The 15741-nt window shown below is 60.0% G+C and overlaps 1 protein-coding gene across 1 annotated transcript in view; it reads right to left on the bottom strand.

Annotated features, from left to right (window-relative positions):
* Positions 1 to 11758, bottom strand: part of Trpm2 (transient receptor potential cation channel subfamily M member 2) — a 53490-nt gene extending 41732 nt beyond the window's left edge. Inside the window, 6 exon segments of the mRNA XM_047563205.1 lie at positions 1006 to 1172; positions 2675 to 2855; positions 4958 to 5126; positions 8394 to 8482; positions 9243 to 9489; positions 11666 to 11758. Of these exon segments, the coding sequence (XP_047419161.1) occupies positions 1006 to 1172; positions 2675 to 2855; positions 4958 to 5126; positions 8394 to 8482; positions 9243 to 9489; positions 11666 to 11754 (942 nt within the window). The 5' untranslated portion in view covers positions 11755 to 11758.
* Between the last annotated feature and the right edge of the window lie 3983 nt (positions 11759 to 15741).

Genomic DNA, 15741 nt, shown 5'->3' with positions numbered 1-15741 from the left:
CCTGGGTGGAGACGTGAGATGGTAGCAAGCGGTGCCTGGAGTCCTGTATAGCTGAGGGCACCAGGAGCGTCCCTGCCTCCCCCGAGGAGCCCACAAACTGTGCCCTTTGTTCCTCGCTTGAGCCAGACCGGCGCTGCCAGTGCTGAGATCCCCTCTGGCTCCAGCAGAAGTCCCCAAAGAGGCTTGCGGTGCTTCACTTCCCTCTCTGGGTCCGGGGCTCGGCCTAGCACGTGGAGCCTGGGAGCTGAGTCCAGTGGCAGGACTTGAGAGCTGCTGACATGTCGAGGGGCTTTGAAGTCTGAGCTGGTGCTAAGAAGGGTTGACGATTTGGAGGGCCAGGAGACAGGGTGATGGATTTTGCATGTGGAATGGACACAGAGGCCACATAAAGACACCAAGTCCTAATCCTCGGAGTTTGTAAGCGCTACCTTCCTTGGAAAAGGGATCTTCACAGAGGTTGGCTACGGATCTCCATTCGAGCCCAGATTAACCCAGTGGGCCCCTAATGCCACACAAGGGTCCTTGCAGAGAATTCAGAGGACGATATAACACAAGCACAAAGCAAGGGACTCCCAGCAGCCGCCAGAGGCTGGAAGAGGCAGGAAGGACCCTACCCATGCCTCTGGAGCGAGTGCCGCCTACACCCCAACCCAGGCCAAGAGTTCTTACTCCAGAACTGTAACCGCGGGAGCCTAAGTTTCTGTCTCTTCAAGCCACCAGGTCTGCGACCCTGTCACAACAGCCCAGGACAGGGACACAGGCACACCCTCTGCCGTCCACAGAGAAGAGCCAGCAGAATCCGGGCAGCTGAACTCGGAGTGGGGAGACAGCACCGTGACCTCCAAAGCCAGCCGCCCTGGCCTGGGTCTCCTCTGCAGGGCGGGTGCAGACAGAGCAGCCCATCGCCTTCCAGAAAACACCCAGCAATTCGCAGCGGCCTCCCGCCTTCCCTCTGCCACACTGTCCCTCCCAGCGCCTCCAAGCGAGCGGCTGGCGGGTGCTCACCGTAGGATGGACCAGCCCCTCCCGGTTGTGGATGGTGCCCCAGGTGGCCACTCCAATGGTGATCACTTCCCCCTCCTTGTAGCTGCTGCTCAGGCTGAAGTCCCGCACGGCCTCGCCCACCTGCTTCATCACACCAGTGTGCGAGCCCCCCGTGATAATCCAGGCCCCTGCGGAAAGGAGACAGTGTGGGCAGGCCCCGGAGGCCCGACGCACACCCCACCAGGCACAACCGATACCCAGAGCCCTCGGGGCTCCCCGCACTCAGGGGCTCTCCAGGCAGGGGCAGGAGGGAGGCTGTCCTAGCTCCTGATCCCTCCACCCTGTTCCCTGTGGAGGACCACATGTGCTGCCTGCTGCCACGTGGCTTCTGGTGGCCCTGTAGGGGACACTCTTCCTGTCCACTGTCCATCTGACCAGGTGGCTGCCTCAGTCACTGCATGCAGGCAAATGGAAGGACACCAGGATGAGCGCCCTGGACACACACCCACCGTGCTCGGAGAGCCGCAGGTCCCAAGCAGGGTCTGCTGGCCCAGCTGCGACGGAACAGAGACAAAACGTGGGTGGACCCAGTTCTGACCTGTGAGCAAGGAGGCCATCAGCTGCTGGTTGGGTGGTGTGCTGACCAGAGCCTCAGAGGTCGTGCCCAGAAGCCGGGCATGGTGTTGTACCCCTCCACCCTTGCACACACAAACCTAAAATGCATCTGTGGCTTTGGGGCCGGGAAGCAGGCACCAAGGAAACTGGTGGTACAAGCTAAAAGGGAACGGCGTGGAGCCTGGATAAGACCAAGGCAGGGCCAGGGGCAGTCTGGAAAGCGTCTGTGCGGCTGCGAGTGCACCTGGCAGATGGCTAGCTGCACTGAGCCACATCCCACAGGCCGGGGCCAGAGGAGGCTCCACCAGACCATAAGCAAAGATGGAAAGGCAGGGAGGCCAGAAAATCTGGGGCTTATAGGTTGAAAGGAACAACTGCTCATCCTTGCCAGCAAGTGAGGAGCCGTGAGCGAGGCAGACAATTCAGACTCAGCTGCAGTGCTGTGGCTAAGATGGCACCCGGTGAGGTACTCCCACCCTCACCTGAAGCCAGAGCCAGGAAGCGCCAGGGCCACCCCGCTCTGGAGGCACGGCCGTGTCTGCCTATCCAGGTCACCAGGGCATAAGGCATGAGGCCCACCTCCCCGTGAAGTCTAGGCGTAGCGGGGCAGCAGGAGTCTCACGCCATCCGTGGTTCACAGCCCCTGCCTGCTGGCACCCAGCTGTGCCCTCAGGAGGTGATCCAATGTCCACAGGAAAGGCAGGACACCCAGGCCCTCCCCTGACACTCAGGAACCAGCTGAGCCCAGCCACACACGGTCTCGCCAACGTCCCCATGGTCAGCCCATCTGGCGCTGATCTCCTCTGGCCCCTCCCGGTCACTAAGGGTGCTCATGGTGTCAAGGTCTTGAGTCGCTGGTGGTTTATGACCTGGAGCCAGTCCTACCCCATGGCAAGTCCAGGGCAGCTGGACATGGAGGGAGAAGCTGTGGCAGCTGAGGGTTGGGGAGTGTGACCAAGCTGGGACGGGGACTCAGCCACCCTGGTGGCACCTCCAGTCCTCGAGGCCTGGCCCCCAGCATGGCCCACTCGGCCTGCCCACACCCACTGTCTGCAGACAGGGCCTCAGGGCCCACCTGTGGTCTGGGCCACCTTGACCAGGCCTCTCCGGAAGATGCTCTTCAGCCTCAGCTTCATGTTGAAGTTCTTGGCTCCACCAGTCACCGAGATGAGAAGGTTGGGGACATCCAGGCCCCAGTGCTGGGTCATCAGGTGGTAGATCACGCTGGAGGGTGTGTCCTGGGAGACGCGGACATACTGCAGGAGAGCAGAGGACAGGGAGGGCCCTGCTGCAGTGGCGGCGGCCTCCTGTTGGACACAGTGGGGCTGCCCTGGCCGCCTGCCCAAGCCCCAGGGCCTGATGGCACAGCGAGGGGCAGGAGGGCCAGAGAGCACAGCAGTGCCTGGGAGGCCCCACCTGGGCAGGGGTACATCGTGCACCTCGGTTCAGACCCAGTAAGAAAAGTGTCAGCGGTGTCCAGCTGGACATGGGCTGTGAGAAGAAGAAAAGGAGGCAGGTCCCACAAGCCAGGCCTGAGCCAGGCCCAGGCCTCCACTGGGGAGAACCAGCCTCAACTTTGCAAAGCCTGAGTCCCCAGCTCCCCACGGCACCTCTTCCTCCTCGTCCTCTGCTCTGGGACCCTCTGGGACAGCCCCACCCCCTGACCCTGCGTCTCCCTCTCCACTGGGCCTGTGTCTCCCTGGGGTGTAGTTGGTCACTGCATCTGCGTCTTCTTCCTGCTCTCCTGCACCTCCTCTCGGTCAGCCCCTGTCCCGTGTGGGCCCCAGCACGACACTGGGCTTCGTGGGTCCAGAGCCCCTCTATCCCTGGCCCACACGCTGCCCTCCCCACCAGCCCCGCATGGCCCTCTCCCTCCAGAACACGCTGTGAGCCCAGGAGGACCCTCCCCCTTTGGTGAGTCAGCTGTCAAAGGAGACAGCCTGGCCAGGACTCCCCCTGAGATGGGCCTCGAGGGACAGAGGCGGATGGTGCAGAACCCAGAAAGTGGCCACAGTGTCCCCAAAGCAAACAGGCCACACATTGCAACTGAAGCTCTGATGGACACCACAGTGGTCACTGCCCGCCGCCCCTCAGAGCAGCTGGCCCACAGAGCAGAGCAGGACCAGGGCAGGCCCTCAGCTAGTTCACTCCTGGGACAAGAGCCACGTGGCCCCCAGAGGGGCTGTGGATCCACTCCGTGGGCACACACGCCTGGGGACGGACATGACCAAGGCCCCTGCATGTCCAGGGTTCTCGCTCACTGCCACAAGCATTATCCCCTGTCACTAACTGTCCCTGGCTGGTGACCGTCCCTGTCAGAGGCTGCAAGGAGGAGCCTGGAGCCAGGAGGATGCTGGGTTAGGACACCGGCTCAGGTTCAGCTGAGCCCAGATCCACCCACTGTTGCTGTGCCCACCGTGGCCGTGAATGAAGGTGGGACTCTCCATGCCCCCTGTCCTCATCAAAGCCAGACCACAGGACTGCCTCCCCCTGCTGGTAAGGTCAGATGAGCCAGGGGACTGACAGCACCCACAGGGGACACTGGGATGCAGGCTGGCCAGGGAGCTGGTGGCTGCCCAGGAAGCATGGCGGCATGTTCCCGGGCCTGGAACCCCATGCTCAACTTCTTTAGCCAAGTGGACATCGCCATGAGGGACATTCAGGTATTCAAGGGGAAAGTTCACACCCAACTGTGAAGAACCTCAGGGGCTCCAGAAGCCCAGCACAAAAACAAATGGCACCAGCACCCATCCTGACAGGGCGGTGGGCTGAGAGCTACAGCAGAAGCTTCCAGAAGGCTTGCTGCAATGCAGATGACTGAGCCTGGATTCAGTGGGCACCACATTGAGACGGAGGTCTTGGAGAACCTGGCGGGCCAGGGCTCCCCCACAGCCTTCTTCCCGGCCCTGTGCAGGCCCAAGGCTCAGCTTGGACTCCACCCTGTACTGCCCAGAGCCTCCACTGTGGCCTCCCGCAGCCCCCAGCCTCTCCTCCCTTCCCAGGCCCTCGCGGTTGTTCATGAGCCCACCCCAGCATGCCCACATCCCGGGTTCCTATCCATACTTCCTACAGCCCCAGACTCTGACGAAAGCACCGTTCAGGGCCACCCAGCCCACACTCCACCTGCAGCCGCGCCTGCTGGAGCCCAGCACACGTCCCCTCTGCTGGGCAGATAAACCCAGAGCTCATCGGCCGGCAGGGCCCCACCTGCCCCATTCCCTCCCTGGAGTGTGGTGGGCTCCACACACCTGGATTTCTGCCAGCCTCCCACCCTCACCCCAGGAAATCTGCCACCACGTGTCACCACGGGGCCACCCCAGCTCAGCCTCAGTGAGACAGCCAGAGTGGCAGAACCAACCTTGCCCACTTTCTGGCCCAGGCCAGGGAAGACGATGTCACCGAAGGCGTCCGTCGGCACCTCCTGCACGTGCTTCTTCGGGTCCCACTCCTTGCCCCGGAAGCTGAGCGGCTTGGTGGCCTCCTCCAGGTGCTGCTCGCGGGTGTAGCCACACATACACACCACCCTCCTGCGAAGACAGCCAGTCAGCTCACCCCTCCTGCCAGTAACAAGGAGGCCCCACCACCTGGGGCCACAAAGGTGGGGTCAGGACCCCTCCCGCAGATCTCCAGGTTGGGTGCAGTCCTCCGATTCCTTTGCTGTTATTCACTGGGGTGTCGGGAGTGAGAGGAGATCTTTACACCTTGTTAAATTGGGAGTCAGCATATATTTTAGATTCCTGCTTTTGCTGTAACAAATGACCTAGCAGACTAAGTACAGTTCAAAGAAAAAGTCTAAACCCGATGAAACCTGACCCAGGTGGTCCAGGGGAAGGGGATGGAAACAGGAGAAACAGAACCGGGTCCTGCCCCTTGTCCACTGTGGAATCCTGGACGCTGCTAACTCTCCATTTCCCCACCATTACCATGGGAAAATTCATACACTCCCCGCCCCACCCTAGTGCAAGGGAGACAAGGCAGTTCAGGTTTGCGAGGATCTTAGCAAACACCCACACGACCTCATTTCACAGATGGTGGCCTGGTCAAGGCAGGAAGGAGTCCCTGGAATAAGGTGTGCAAATCCCTAGGATGAGGCCTCACAGGTCCTCGGCCTCCAAGGAGGTTAGAGGTCATCCCTGGTGTCCTCCAGGTGGCTAGAGCAGGAAGCGTCGCTGGGGCTGCTGACCCAGAATTAAATAGTCAGAGACCTTGCTTGGTCCAACCTTTGGCCTTGATAGGCATGAACAGGAGCACCCACCAAGGGAAACTGGAGTCGCTTTCCAGCCTGGGTCCGACCTCCGGCCTGAGGGTGACTCCTGAGCTCCAGGGCCTTCAGGCTGCAGACCTTCCGGGCCCCCATCTCAGCCTCCTGTTTGCTGGTGCAAGGTCAGAGGCCAACAGTGACAAAATAGGAGGGAGAGATCCAGACTAGGGGGCAGTGGTGCAGATGGACAGGAGACAGACCGTGCCGAGCTGAGGGCCATCGGGGCCAGGGCCGATGAAGACATTCCGGGCATATCAATAAATGTGTGTCCTCGCTGCGTGCTGGTGAATGATGTGCGCCACTCACTCTGTCCCTGTCTTTCTGCAGGACAGGGGCAGCTCATCCACTCCTAGGGCGGAGCAGTGCAAACCCGCCTGCCCACTTCCCACAGGCTGGGTTCCCTCCTGGTTGCGAGGCAGAAAGATTCTGCGGGACAGAGCTCAGGCGACTGTCCTTCGGCCACCTCTAGGGAGGCTGGCTCTGGGAACTGGCCCCAGCCTGCCCTATTTTCACAGTGCCTAGCCTGTCCCATAGTCCATGTGGTCCATGCCGAACTCCTATTTCCTTCTGGGAGTCTGCATTTGGGTGGCTGCTGGCAGGTGCCTATATGACCAACCCCAGCACAGACCTGGGTTATGGCTCTGGCGGGCATCCCAGGGTGAAGCCCTGCCCAAAGCCTGCTCCCCCTCACCGCTGGAGCTGGGAGCTTCTGCTCTCATGAACCTCAGCCCTGACCACAACCACAGAAGCCCAGGAGTCTCAGTGGGTCACTGACACGTGGTGTGGCCTAAGGGGCCCGGAAGTCTACACTGCCCTCCGTGGCCCCAGAGCATCCCGGTTCTCTCTGGGACCCACCTGTCCCGGGGATGGGGAGCTTCCCCTGCTCCGCCTCTGAGCGAAGCCAGCATGTGGACACGTGGGAGCAGATCGGCAGCCGGTCCAGACCCACGCGCCCTCCCCTGGGCTTGTCAGGACTCCTCCCATGTGGGATCCTTCACCTTTTTCTGCACAGGGGTCCCTGGTGTCCACGGAGGATGGCTTGCAGAATTCCCATAAAACCAGAGATGCTCAAGTCTCTTATCCAAAATGGGCAGTATTTGCATAGAGCCTCGCACCTCCTCCCATGCTTCAAGCCACGGGGTGACGTTGAGAGCTGACACAATGTGAAAGCTACTACATAGTTGCTATGCTGGGTTGTTAGGGAATGATGACAAGGAAAAATCTGGAGCGTTCAGGACAGATGTAACACTTTTTTCAAAAGTTCTCCATCTGAGGTTGGTTGAATGGGCCTGAGTCCTAGGAGCATGGAGAGCTGATGCGTACTGTGAACTGGACCCTCCTGTGAAGTGCAGGTGTACTCAGGTAACTGGCCACAAAGCTATGAGGCAGGCTTTGTGGCAAACCTCTCACCCTCGAGGACCTGTCCCTGTCACGCCAGGGGAGCAATGAGGCTCTTATCGACAGGAGCCAGGCTGGAGCCAGGTCTGTGCACAGGCACTCACAGTGACCCCAGGCAGGCCGCGGGGCCTGGGAGTGACATTACTGCTTCAGGTCTGAGCTGCCTCCTGCTCCTCCTCTTTCCCACCACAAGACATGGCTCCTTCTGGGCCAGTCAGCAAGCAGCAGCCAGATGCCAGCTTTTGCCCGGCACAGAAAGTGGCACTGCCTTGGTCCCAGTCCCTAAAGAGCTTGCCGTTAGCAGAAGAGTCAGCTGCTGAGCCCCAGCCCAGGGTGGCGGCCAGCAGAGCTAAGAGCAGAGGACACAGTGAGTGGGGGCAGCTACTTCCCAGCCAGGGGTCGGGGGTCACACAGCAGAGCTGGCGTCTGCAACTGACCTCAGAGGGTTAGTGGGATTCCCCAAAGAGCAGGGGGAGAAGCAAGGAGGTGGCCCCGTGGAACCGCACTGCACGGCTGCGGCTGGAGGCGAGGCACCCCGAGGGCTGAGGCTCCGGGACACCAACAGGCGGCCTGGCCAGAGTGCTCTGCAGCCAGGACAGGAATGGACCTGCTGTCTGCCCCAGGCACCCTCTGCTCACCAACTCACGGGCAGCCCCCACTGGGAGTAGTCCACAGCTGCCTTGGACGCGGGTTGGCAGCCATGCCCGGGCAGAGGGCTCCAGCAGGAAGAGAAGAAGGTGGCAGGGCCCTGTGGCAACTGGGACTCTTTGGACTTCGGCTCCTTCCCCTGCCAGGGGAGCTTGGACTGTGGTCCTCCCACAAGGCCCTTCCCATTCCTGGACCCCATGGCTCTCGCTTCCAGGGAAGCAAGTTGCTCCAGGGCAGGAGCTGGAGCCCCAACCCCTGCCTGAGTCCTGGGCAGCCACACTGCCACCCTGGAAAAGTCGCCCAAACCCTCTGCCCCGGGTCTCCCCACCCGCCAAGCAGGGCGGCTCAGCCTATTCCCCCAGAGGCTCCTGGGGTAACCCGGAGATGCTTCAGGGACTCTCAGCCTGGCGAGGACACAAGGACACGGGGCCTTATGTGGGAGCAGAGGAAGGGGAGGGAGGCCTCAGCCACAGAGCGCAGCACTCACCCAGCGTCGGACAGTTTGGCGCTCTCCACGAAATACAGGCACTCCTTCTTCTTGATGTTTTCAGGGATCCACGAGCTGAGATTTTCTTGCTGGGGGTAAGAGGACACTTTGAGACCCAAGTCCACCAACCACTCACCCCGCTCATGCTGGGCCGCTCAGACACAGCTCTGCTCCCCGAGAGCTTCCCTGTGCACCCGGGCCACCCGGCAGGTTAGGAGTGCCCTTCCCACGGGCTTCCAGGCATGGGTTCAGCAGGGAGGGGTGGACTGTGAGATCCTGTCCTGTCCGCAGGATGTGACCGGCACAGCACTTCCCAGGGTGCAGGCTCGTCACCTGGGAACCACGCATGCTGGAGGACATGCAGGGTGGGAGCCTGGGCACCTGACCTGGACCCTCGACATCAGGAAGCCGGCAGGCCCCATGCTGCCTGCCCAGCATGGCGACGAGGGCCCTCGGGTGCTTCCAACACAGTTCAGTAGAGAGAGCCACCCGGAGCCCTGCCCTCGGCAACCTGATGAAGGATGTGACATCGCTGGGGCAGGGTAGCCAGGGGCAGGGCTCTCCACCGTCCTGGGCAGGAGCTCGGTGTACCCCTCTTTCCCAGCAGACGGAGGGAAATGCTTGTGAAATCGCAGAGGGCGAGTGAGCCTAGCCCGCTCCCTCTGTCCAGCTCTCCTCTCCCAAAGCACATGTCTGGGCTGGAGTCCTGCAGGTCAGCAGACCTCTGGCCAGGACGGAAATGTGCCCACCCTGTGGTCACACAAGGCTCAGCTGACCCAGCTGATGGTGACCACTTGGCTGCCTCTGTGGCCACACAGACTGGCTGCAGGTGACCAGAGAGAAGCCTACCTTTTCACTGCTGCTGAGGGGACACGGCAGTCTCCTACTCTTGCAAAGGCTGCTGTGGCTTCGCCGGAGGTTGGGGACCATACCCAGATCAGTGACCCTCCTGGGCTGTACCCCAAAGCCCTCCTCCTGCTCAGAGCCAGCTCTCCTTGGGGCCAAGGGCTCCATCCTGACTCTGGCTTCAGCCTGCTCTCTCCTCCTTGGGGGCTGTCTTGCAAGGTTGGGGTTTCTGCAAACACACCATGGGAGGCTGTTGAAATAGACCAGAAAGAGGAAGATGAGCCGGATGTGCTAAAAGGAGGCCATGTGTTTGTTCATGAGGAAGCCTCGTCCACTTCTCCCTTATGGGCTCTCATGTCCCAGCCTACCCGATTCTCTGCCCAGCCAGGGCGCGGGGGAGTCTGGACCAGAACACACAGTGGGGGTCCCCTGAGGCCCATTCACGGGCGGGGGCATTCATGACGACGGCAACTCGGTCCCTGCGCAGCTCCATTCCCCTGCTCCCTGCGGGGACTCAGGGATCCCAGGGAGCCCAGAAAGTGACAGGAGGGAAGTGGGGGCCCCTGACCTGGTGTGCACCCTGTGGTTCTGCATCTCGTGTTTCTAGACATCCCTTCACCTCTTTGGTTTTCTCAACAGGAAAGCCCCTGCGCCCAAGGCAGACTTGGGACGCTTCACAGAGCTCCAGGCGGGGGACCAGTGCACCAACTAGGACAGTCTCCTTCTCTCCAACCCTTTCTCCCTGGCTGGGGTTTCCATTGCTGAAGCCACAGAAAGTCCCTGGGCTACCGTCCTCATTTCCCAAATGAGAAACACAAATGGTCCAAGCCTGTGAAGACACCCTGACCACAGGAGGGAGGGCTGGCCACGAGCTTCGTCCAACCTGCCCTTCTGACCTCATCTCTTTCACCACACGTGGCGCCACTGGATGGGCTGTCCCCTGCCTGTCACCACCATCCTCCCATGTGCCCCTGGACACTGCTCTCCCAGTCCTGGACCTGTGAAGGCAGCCAGCCAGCCGGGCGCCCCACACAGCTCTGAGGGCAAGGGGCTACCTTATCCCTGGGTGGCCTCTTCAGGACCCCCTGCTCCTGTGCAGAGCAGCCACCTGCCTCCCAACCCACTGCCAAGGGAGACTGGCAAGTGAGAGGTATCCTCCCATGACAAAGAGGGAGAACAGCCCAGCAGTGCCAGCCTGCAGGGGCCTGGGCTAGAGGTGGCTTCCCGAGGACAGGCCCTAAGGATGCCAGAAATGAAGTGGGACAGAGGACTCCGCCTGTAAAGGACCCTGGAGTGCTTGCATTCACTGTCCCTCCTTTGGACAGCTGGCCACCCAGCACACCGCTGAGCTGTCAAACACCTCCTCAGACCCCAGCTGCACTCACCTGGAGCATGTCCTGCCCCGCCAGCTGCCCACTGCCCCAGACTGCAGGTCAGGTCAGGAGCCATACTGTGACCAACCTCCTTCCCTCCCCCTCCCCCTGCCCAAAAGGAACCAGGGCAGCAGCATGGGGTTGGGAAAGCCCTGGAATCCAGGCTGACCACCATGAGAAGGCCCATCCCTTCTCTGGGTTCCTCTGCCCATAATCATGTACCACCTGAAAGCAGCTCGAGCCACCCTGGCATTCAGTTCAGCTTCTCCTCAGGCAACTGGACAGAACACTCCAGAGGCAACGTGCAGACGGACAGGATTTAACAGCACATATGCTTGGACTCAGGACGTTCCAAACCATACCCATAATGCATTCGACTAGGGCACCTGACAGGACCACGAAGCTGCTGTACTAGAGTAAGAAGGCGGTCACGGCCCCGGCTCTGCACAGAGGCCTGGCGGAGCCCCCAGGGAAGAGCCAGCTGTTGGGGGCAGGGCATTGCCACATCCCCCCAAGAAGCCACAGAGCAGCAGTTCCCCAGCCCAACCTAGCCTGCATGACCACCCCCACCATTAGGATGGACACCAGCCCAAACAGAATGACTCCTGGGCCAATCCCTCCAAGATGTTGCCCTTGGTCAGGACCACAGACCTCACGAAAACTCAGGGCTACCTCCATGCCCCACCCCCAAAACAGAGTCACCAGAACATGGAAGGGAGTCTGCATGTGGGGCTGGCCTCCACACACTGGCTGCTCCCCTCACTGGAAACTGTGGCCTCTTGCCCTCTCCCAGAGGTCTCTGGGCACCCTCAACACCTGGCTGTGGAGGCACTCAGAGCCGGCAAAGGGCTGAGCACAGGTGGAGGCGCAGGAAGGAGGGGCGAGAGTGCTGAGCAAGAATCCAAGATTGGCTGTGTCCCTCATCCTCCCAAAACCCCCAGCCAGGGCTGGGACAGGCAGCCACCAGCTGCACGGGGTCTGCAGACAGACCGCTCAGGAAGGGGCCCGCACTGCGCCCGTGCCTCAGACCCGCCCGCCAGCCCCTGAACTCACCAGCCCGCGCCCCTGCGGGACGCGTCCTCCCCCTCGCCAGCCCGGCGCCCCGCACCAGCGCCTAGACTGCACCGCAGCCCGCCCTGCATGCCGCCCGAGCATCATTCCCCGCACCCTGCGCCTGACACCTGCCCCCGCGCCCCGGCACCTGCCGCGCGCTCGCGCCCCAGGCCAGCACGCGCACCTGCTGGGAGGCCCTGAGTCCCGGCCTCACTAGCACTGCGGCTCAAGACCGCCGCCGCTGCCCGGGCCTGTCCCGGCCGCCCGCATCTCCCGGCCAACCGAGCGTGCGCCCTGGATCCAGCGCAGCCTGAGTCGCCCGCAGCGCGCTCTGCGTCACTCAGCTGAGAGGATGATCTGAGTCGCGGGCGTTCTCCCCAGCCACCTCCACCTGCGATGGGCCTCCGGGACACCCTGGGGCCTGGCACTCAAGCGTTCCTGAGAGTCAGTGGCAAATGTCTCTAGAAGGGTAGATGCGGACTGCAATGATTGTCTCCGAACCCTGAACCTCTGGGTGGCAGGGGAGTGACGGGGAGACCCGGGTGCACCTGGGCAAGGGTTAGTGGCCCCACTATGGACTCAGGAACCCCTGCTCAAAGTCCTCTGCAGCGGATCTCACACAGGTGGTGACCTGAAGCCAGAGACCACTCCCAGGTATTGAGGCTGGGACCCCAAGAGTGTGGATGCCTCAGGTCCTACATCCCAGGGCTGTCACCCGGGAAGGGCAAGAAGTCAGCATGATCCCCCTTTAGACCTACACACCAGCCCTGACCACTGTGGTTGCACTACCTGCCCTGTGCACAGCTGGGGGAATGACAAGGGCTGCTTTCTCACTCCTGAAAAGACGATGGTGGCTTTCCCAAACCAGCCGGGCCACCTAGCCACCATTGTTTCACCCCATTGACCCATTCTGCCTTCTTCCCCAACACCAGCTGGAAATGCTCTGCTGCCACTCCTGAGCCCTGCTGGTCTCATAGCTCAGGGAAATGAAGAGGGTCCTGTGGTGTCTGAGCCAGTGAGTGCGGGGTCTGCCCACAGACTTCTATCTGACGGGCAACCCTCCTCTCCTTCCCTGGGTACACTGCCCACCTTCCAGACTCCTGCCCACAGCCTATTCCTTGGCCTACACTTGTTTCTGCCCTCTGCAGGGGGCCAGCCAGCCGAGCCAGGCACCCGTGGGCTGAGGGAAGTGTGGCAGGATGATCTCACTATCCTGCCACCCTGGTTTCTATGGAAACTGTGGGAAAGGTATCACCCCTTGCATAGGGCAACGATTTACTGTGTTTCCAGGACACTTTCAGGACACACAAATGTAGCCGGGGCCTCTCCTCCAGAGCATCTGACACCATGGATCCCAGAACATGTAGCTCGCGCAAGTGGGTCCCCATGCCGTGGCTGTTCCCATGGGCTGCACACTGTGTGGGCTCAGACCTCCAGTTGGTCCACCACCACATTCCCGGAGCCTAGCAACTAGGAAGTGCTCTATGAGAGCCAGCTGCCACAGAGGGTTGTGACAGCCTGCATACCCCGGGGAAGAGAGGTGGAGTTCGCCATGCCAGCCGAGCCCCATCCAGGCTCCTTCCCTAGGAGCCTGTTGGCCCGAGAGTCATCTGCTAACTGAAACACTGTGGACAGTTAATATTTCATAAGACAGTCATAACTGCAGAGCCATCTAATGCACAGCCTGGATCTTTGTTTCCAAGTATCCCAGGGCCTCTATGGGAGAGTCATTTAAGGCAAAGTGGTTAAACTGAGCATCTCTGATGAAACATCTGTGCTTGTGTTGCCCCCGAGAGTCTCCTTCCTTCTAGAGAAGAACCACATGCTTTACAAGAAGGCCACACTGTCTTCCAGATGCCATTGCAATGGCAATTATGAAACATCCTTCCCATAAAAACAAAGGGGCATTGACCATAAAGCAGGAACACAAGAACGCAGCATGTTCTGATCTGCATGGAGAACTGCCTCAGGTTCAGACACAGGAAATGCCCAGCACAAGGAGTTTTTCTTGGCACAGACATTAAGCCCAAGATAAAAAGCCCCCTGTTCTGGCAGCAAGAAGAAAACCACAATTGGTGGGGAAAAAAAAAAAGAAGAAGAAGAAGTGATCTAACACACTCTGGTTATGATGATGTCCAGAAGCAAGGAAGCCGAGTCCTGAGACCAGAGCAGAGGAAGAAGGCAAGGTGGGGTCTGAGGACAAAGGAGCCCCCAGCAAATTTTTTTTTTTTACAGAGCTAAATAATAACTATTGCAAGCTTTTCAAGCAGGTCATATGATCTCCATCCAGCTACTCCCCTCTACCTTTGCTGCAGTAAAGCAGCCATAGGCAATGCAAAAATGCCTCTGTGTATCAATAAAACTTTATTTACAAATACAGGTGAGGACTACATTGAGGGCTGTAGTTTCCTGATCCATGGTCTAAAGAAGTGGGTTTCAATTTGGAGAACAACTTTATTTTCCTTTGTCTCTGTAATCAATTGGTCACCTGCATTCCTGAAACATCTCAGCAAAGAGAACTGTTCTTGAAATGTACAGTGGTAGAGAAGGGCACCCCACAGGGAGCAAAGACCGCTCACTGCATGCCTGCTGGACCTTGGTAACAGGTGCACATCTTTATAGCTACAGTGACAACAGAGCTGGAGTGACCCAAGACCAGAACGATCTCTGAGGACACTCTGAATACAAATCCACAAATCTGAACTGCTCTTCTCTCCCACAACTGGGGTTTGTGCTGGAGGCCTGAGACACTGCTGCTTCCTCCCTGGCCCCTGTGGGCACCAGTGCAGGTCACCTGGCGTCAGAGGGCAGGCAGGCTGACCAGCAGCTGGCGGAGCACAGCCTCCCTGCAGGGTCTCCAGGCGCATTTGTGGTTCTCAGCACGACTCGTGGCACGCAGTGACCCCACCCCTTGTGATGAACGCGGTGTGCACCCTGCCCTGTTCACCCCGTTCCCACCATGATGTTACCGGGGCCCTCGACAGGGGCTTAGCACCCCCATAAAAAAGGGATACAGATGCTTGTCTTTCTCTCCACCCCATGAGGACAGAAGGTGGACCAGACAGACAGCAACTCTACTGACACCTCGACCTTGACTCCAGCCTCCAGAACCTTGAGCAAAAATTGTCATTTCAGCCCTCAGTCCATGGCACTGTTAAAGTGAACTGAACAAACTGACATCCCTCACCCCTTGACGAGGGGGCTGGGGCTCAGAGGAATGGAAAAACTTGCCCAAGGCTCCCAGCTGGAACCGTCGGAGTTAAACTTGAAGGCAGCTGCGGACCCTGTATTGTCTTGGTGGGCAGTGGCCTTACCCTGAGCTGGGAAGGGAGACTTGGGGAGGAGACAGGTTGCTGCCATCATGGGCCTACAGCCCACAGGGAGGACACAGTGATGAGTACACAGGCCAGAGTATCATTTCCAGTTGCAACAGACATGATGGAGAATCCAGAGGAGCTGGAGAGCAGCAGCCGTGGTCTTAGGTGGGGTAGGAGGCCCTTTGGAGCAGCGGCCTGCAGGAAGTGATGGCATGAGCCCCAGAATCGCCTGAAGGATCTCTAGACACAGACCAAAGCAAGCACACAGGCCTGGAGGTGACGTGTGTCTCATTTGGGGAACACCAAAAGGGCCAGGGTGGTGACAGAGCAAGCCAGAAGGTGGTGTGGGGGGCAGGGCCTGCGGTACACGGAGCAACTCCCTTGGTCTGATGAGACAGCTGCCCAGTCACATTTAGGAGAGGCCCAAGCCAGGCCACCCCACTCTGCTGGTTCCCTCAGAACTGTGGGAGAAAACAAATGTCTACAGGAGCTGCTGAGTTTGGGACAGTTTGTTATGCAGCCACAGGTGACTGACAGGTACCTAGGGAGGTGCAAGCAGGGTGGGCCCCTGAGAGGTGGAGGAAAGGGAGGATGAGACGGAGTGTGAGGTCACCTCTAGGGGCTCAGCTGTAGGGACTCTGGACTCTCTGAGCAGGGAGCAGGAGGTAGCACTCCTGAGTCCATGGACTTGGTCCTCAGCACCCAGCTGTGTCAGAACCCCACACGGTGGCTCAGTCACAAGGGGCATCCAGACAGCTT

This window comes from Sciurus carolinensis, chromosome 9 (assembly GCF_902686445.1).
Source record: "Sciurus carolinensis chromosome 9, mSciCar1.2, whole genome shotgun sequence".
In the NCBI taxonomy this organism is placed as follows: Eukaryota; Metazoa; Chordata; class Mammalia; order Rodentia; family Sciuridae; genus Sciurus; species Sciurus carolinensis.
Note: the sequence above shows the minus strand (reverse complement) of the source record. Positions and strands in the feature narration are given on the sequence as shown.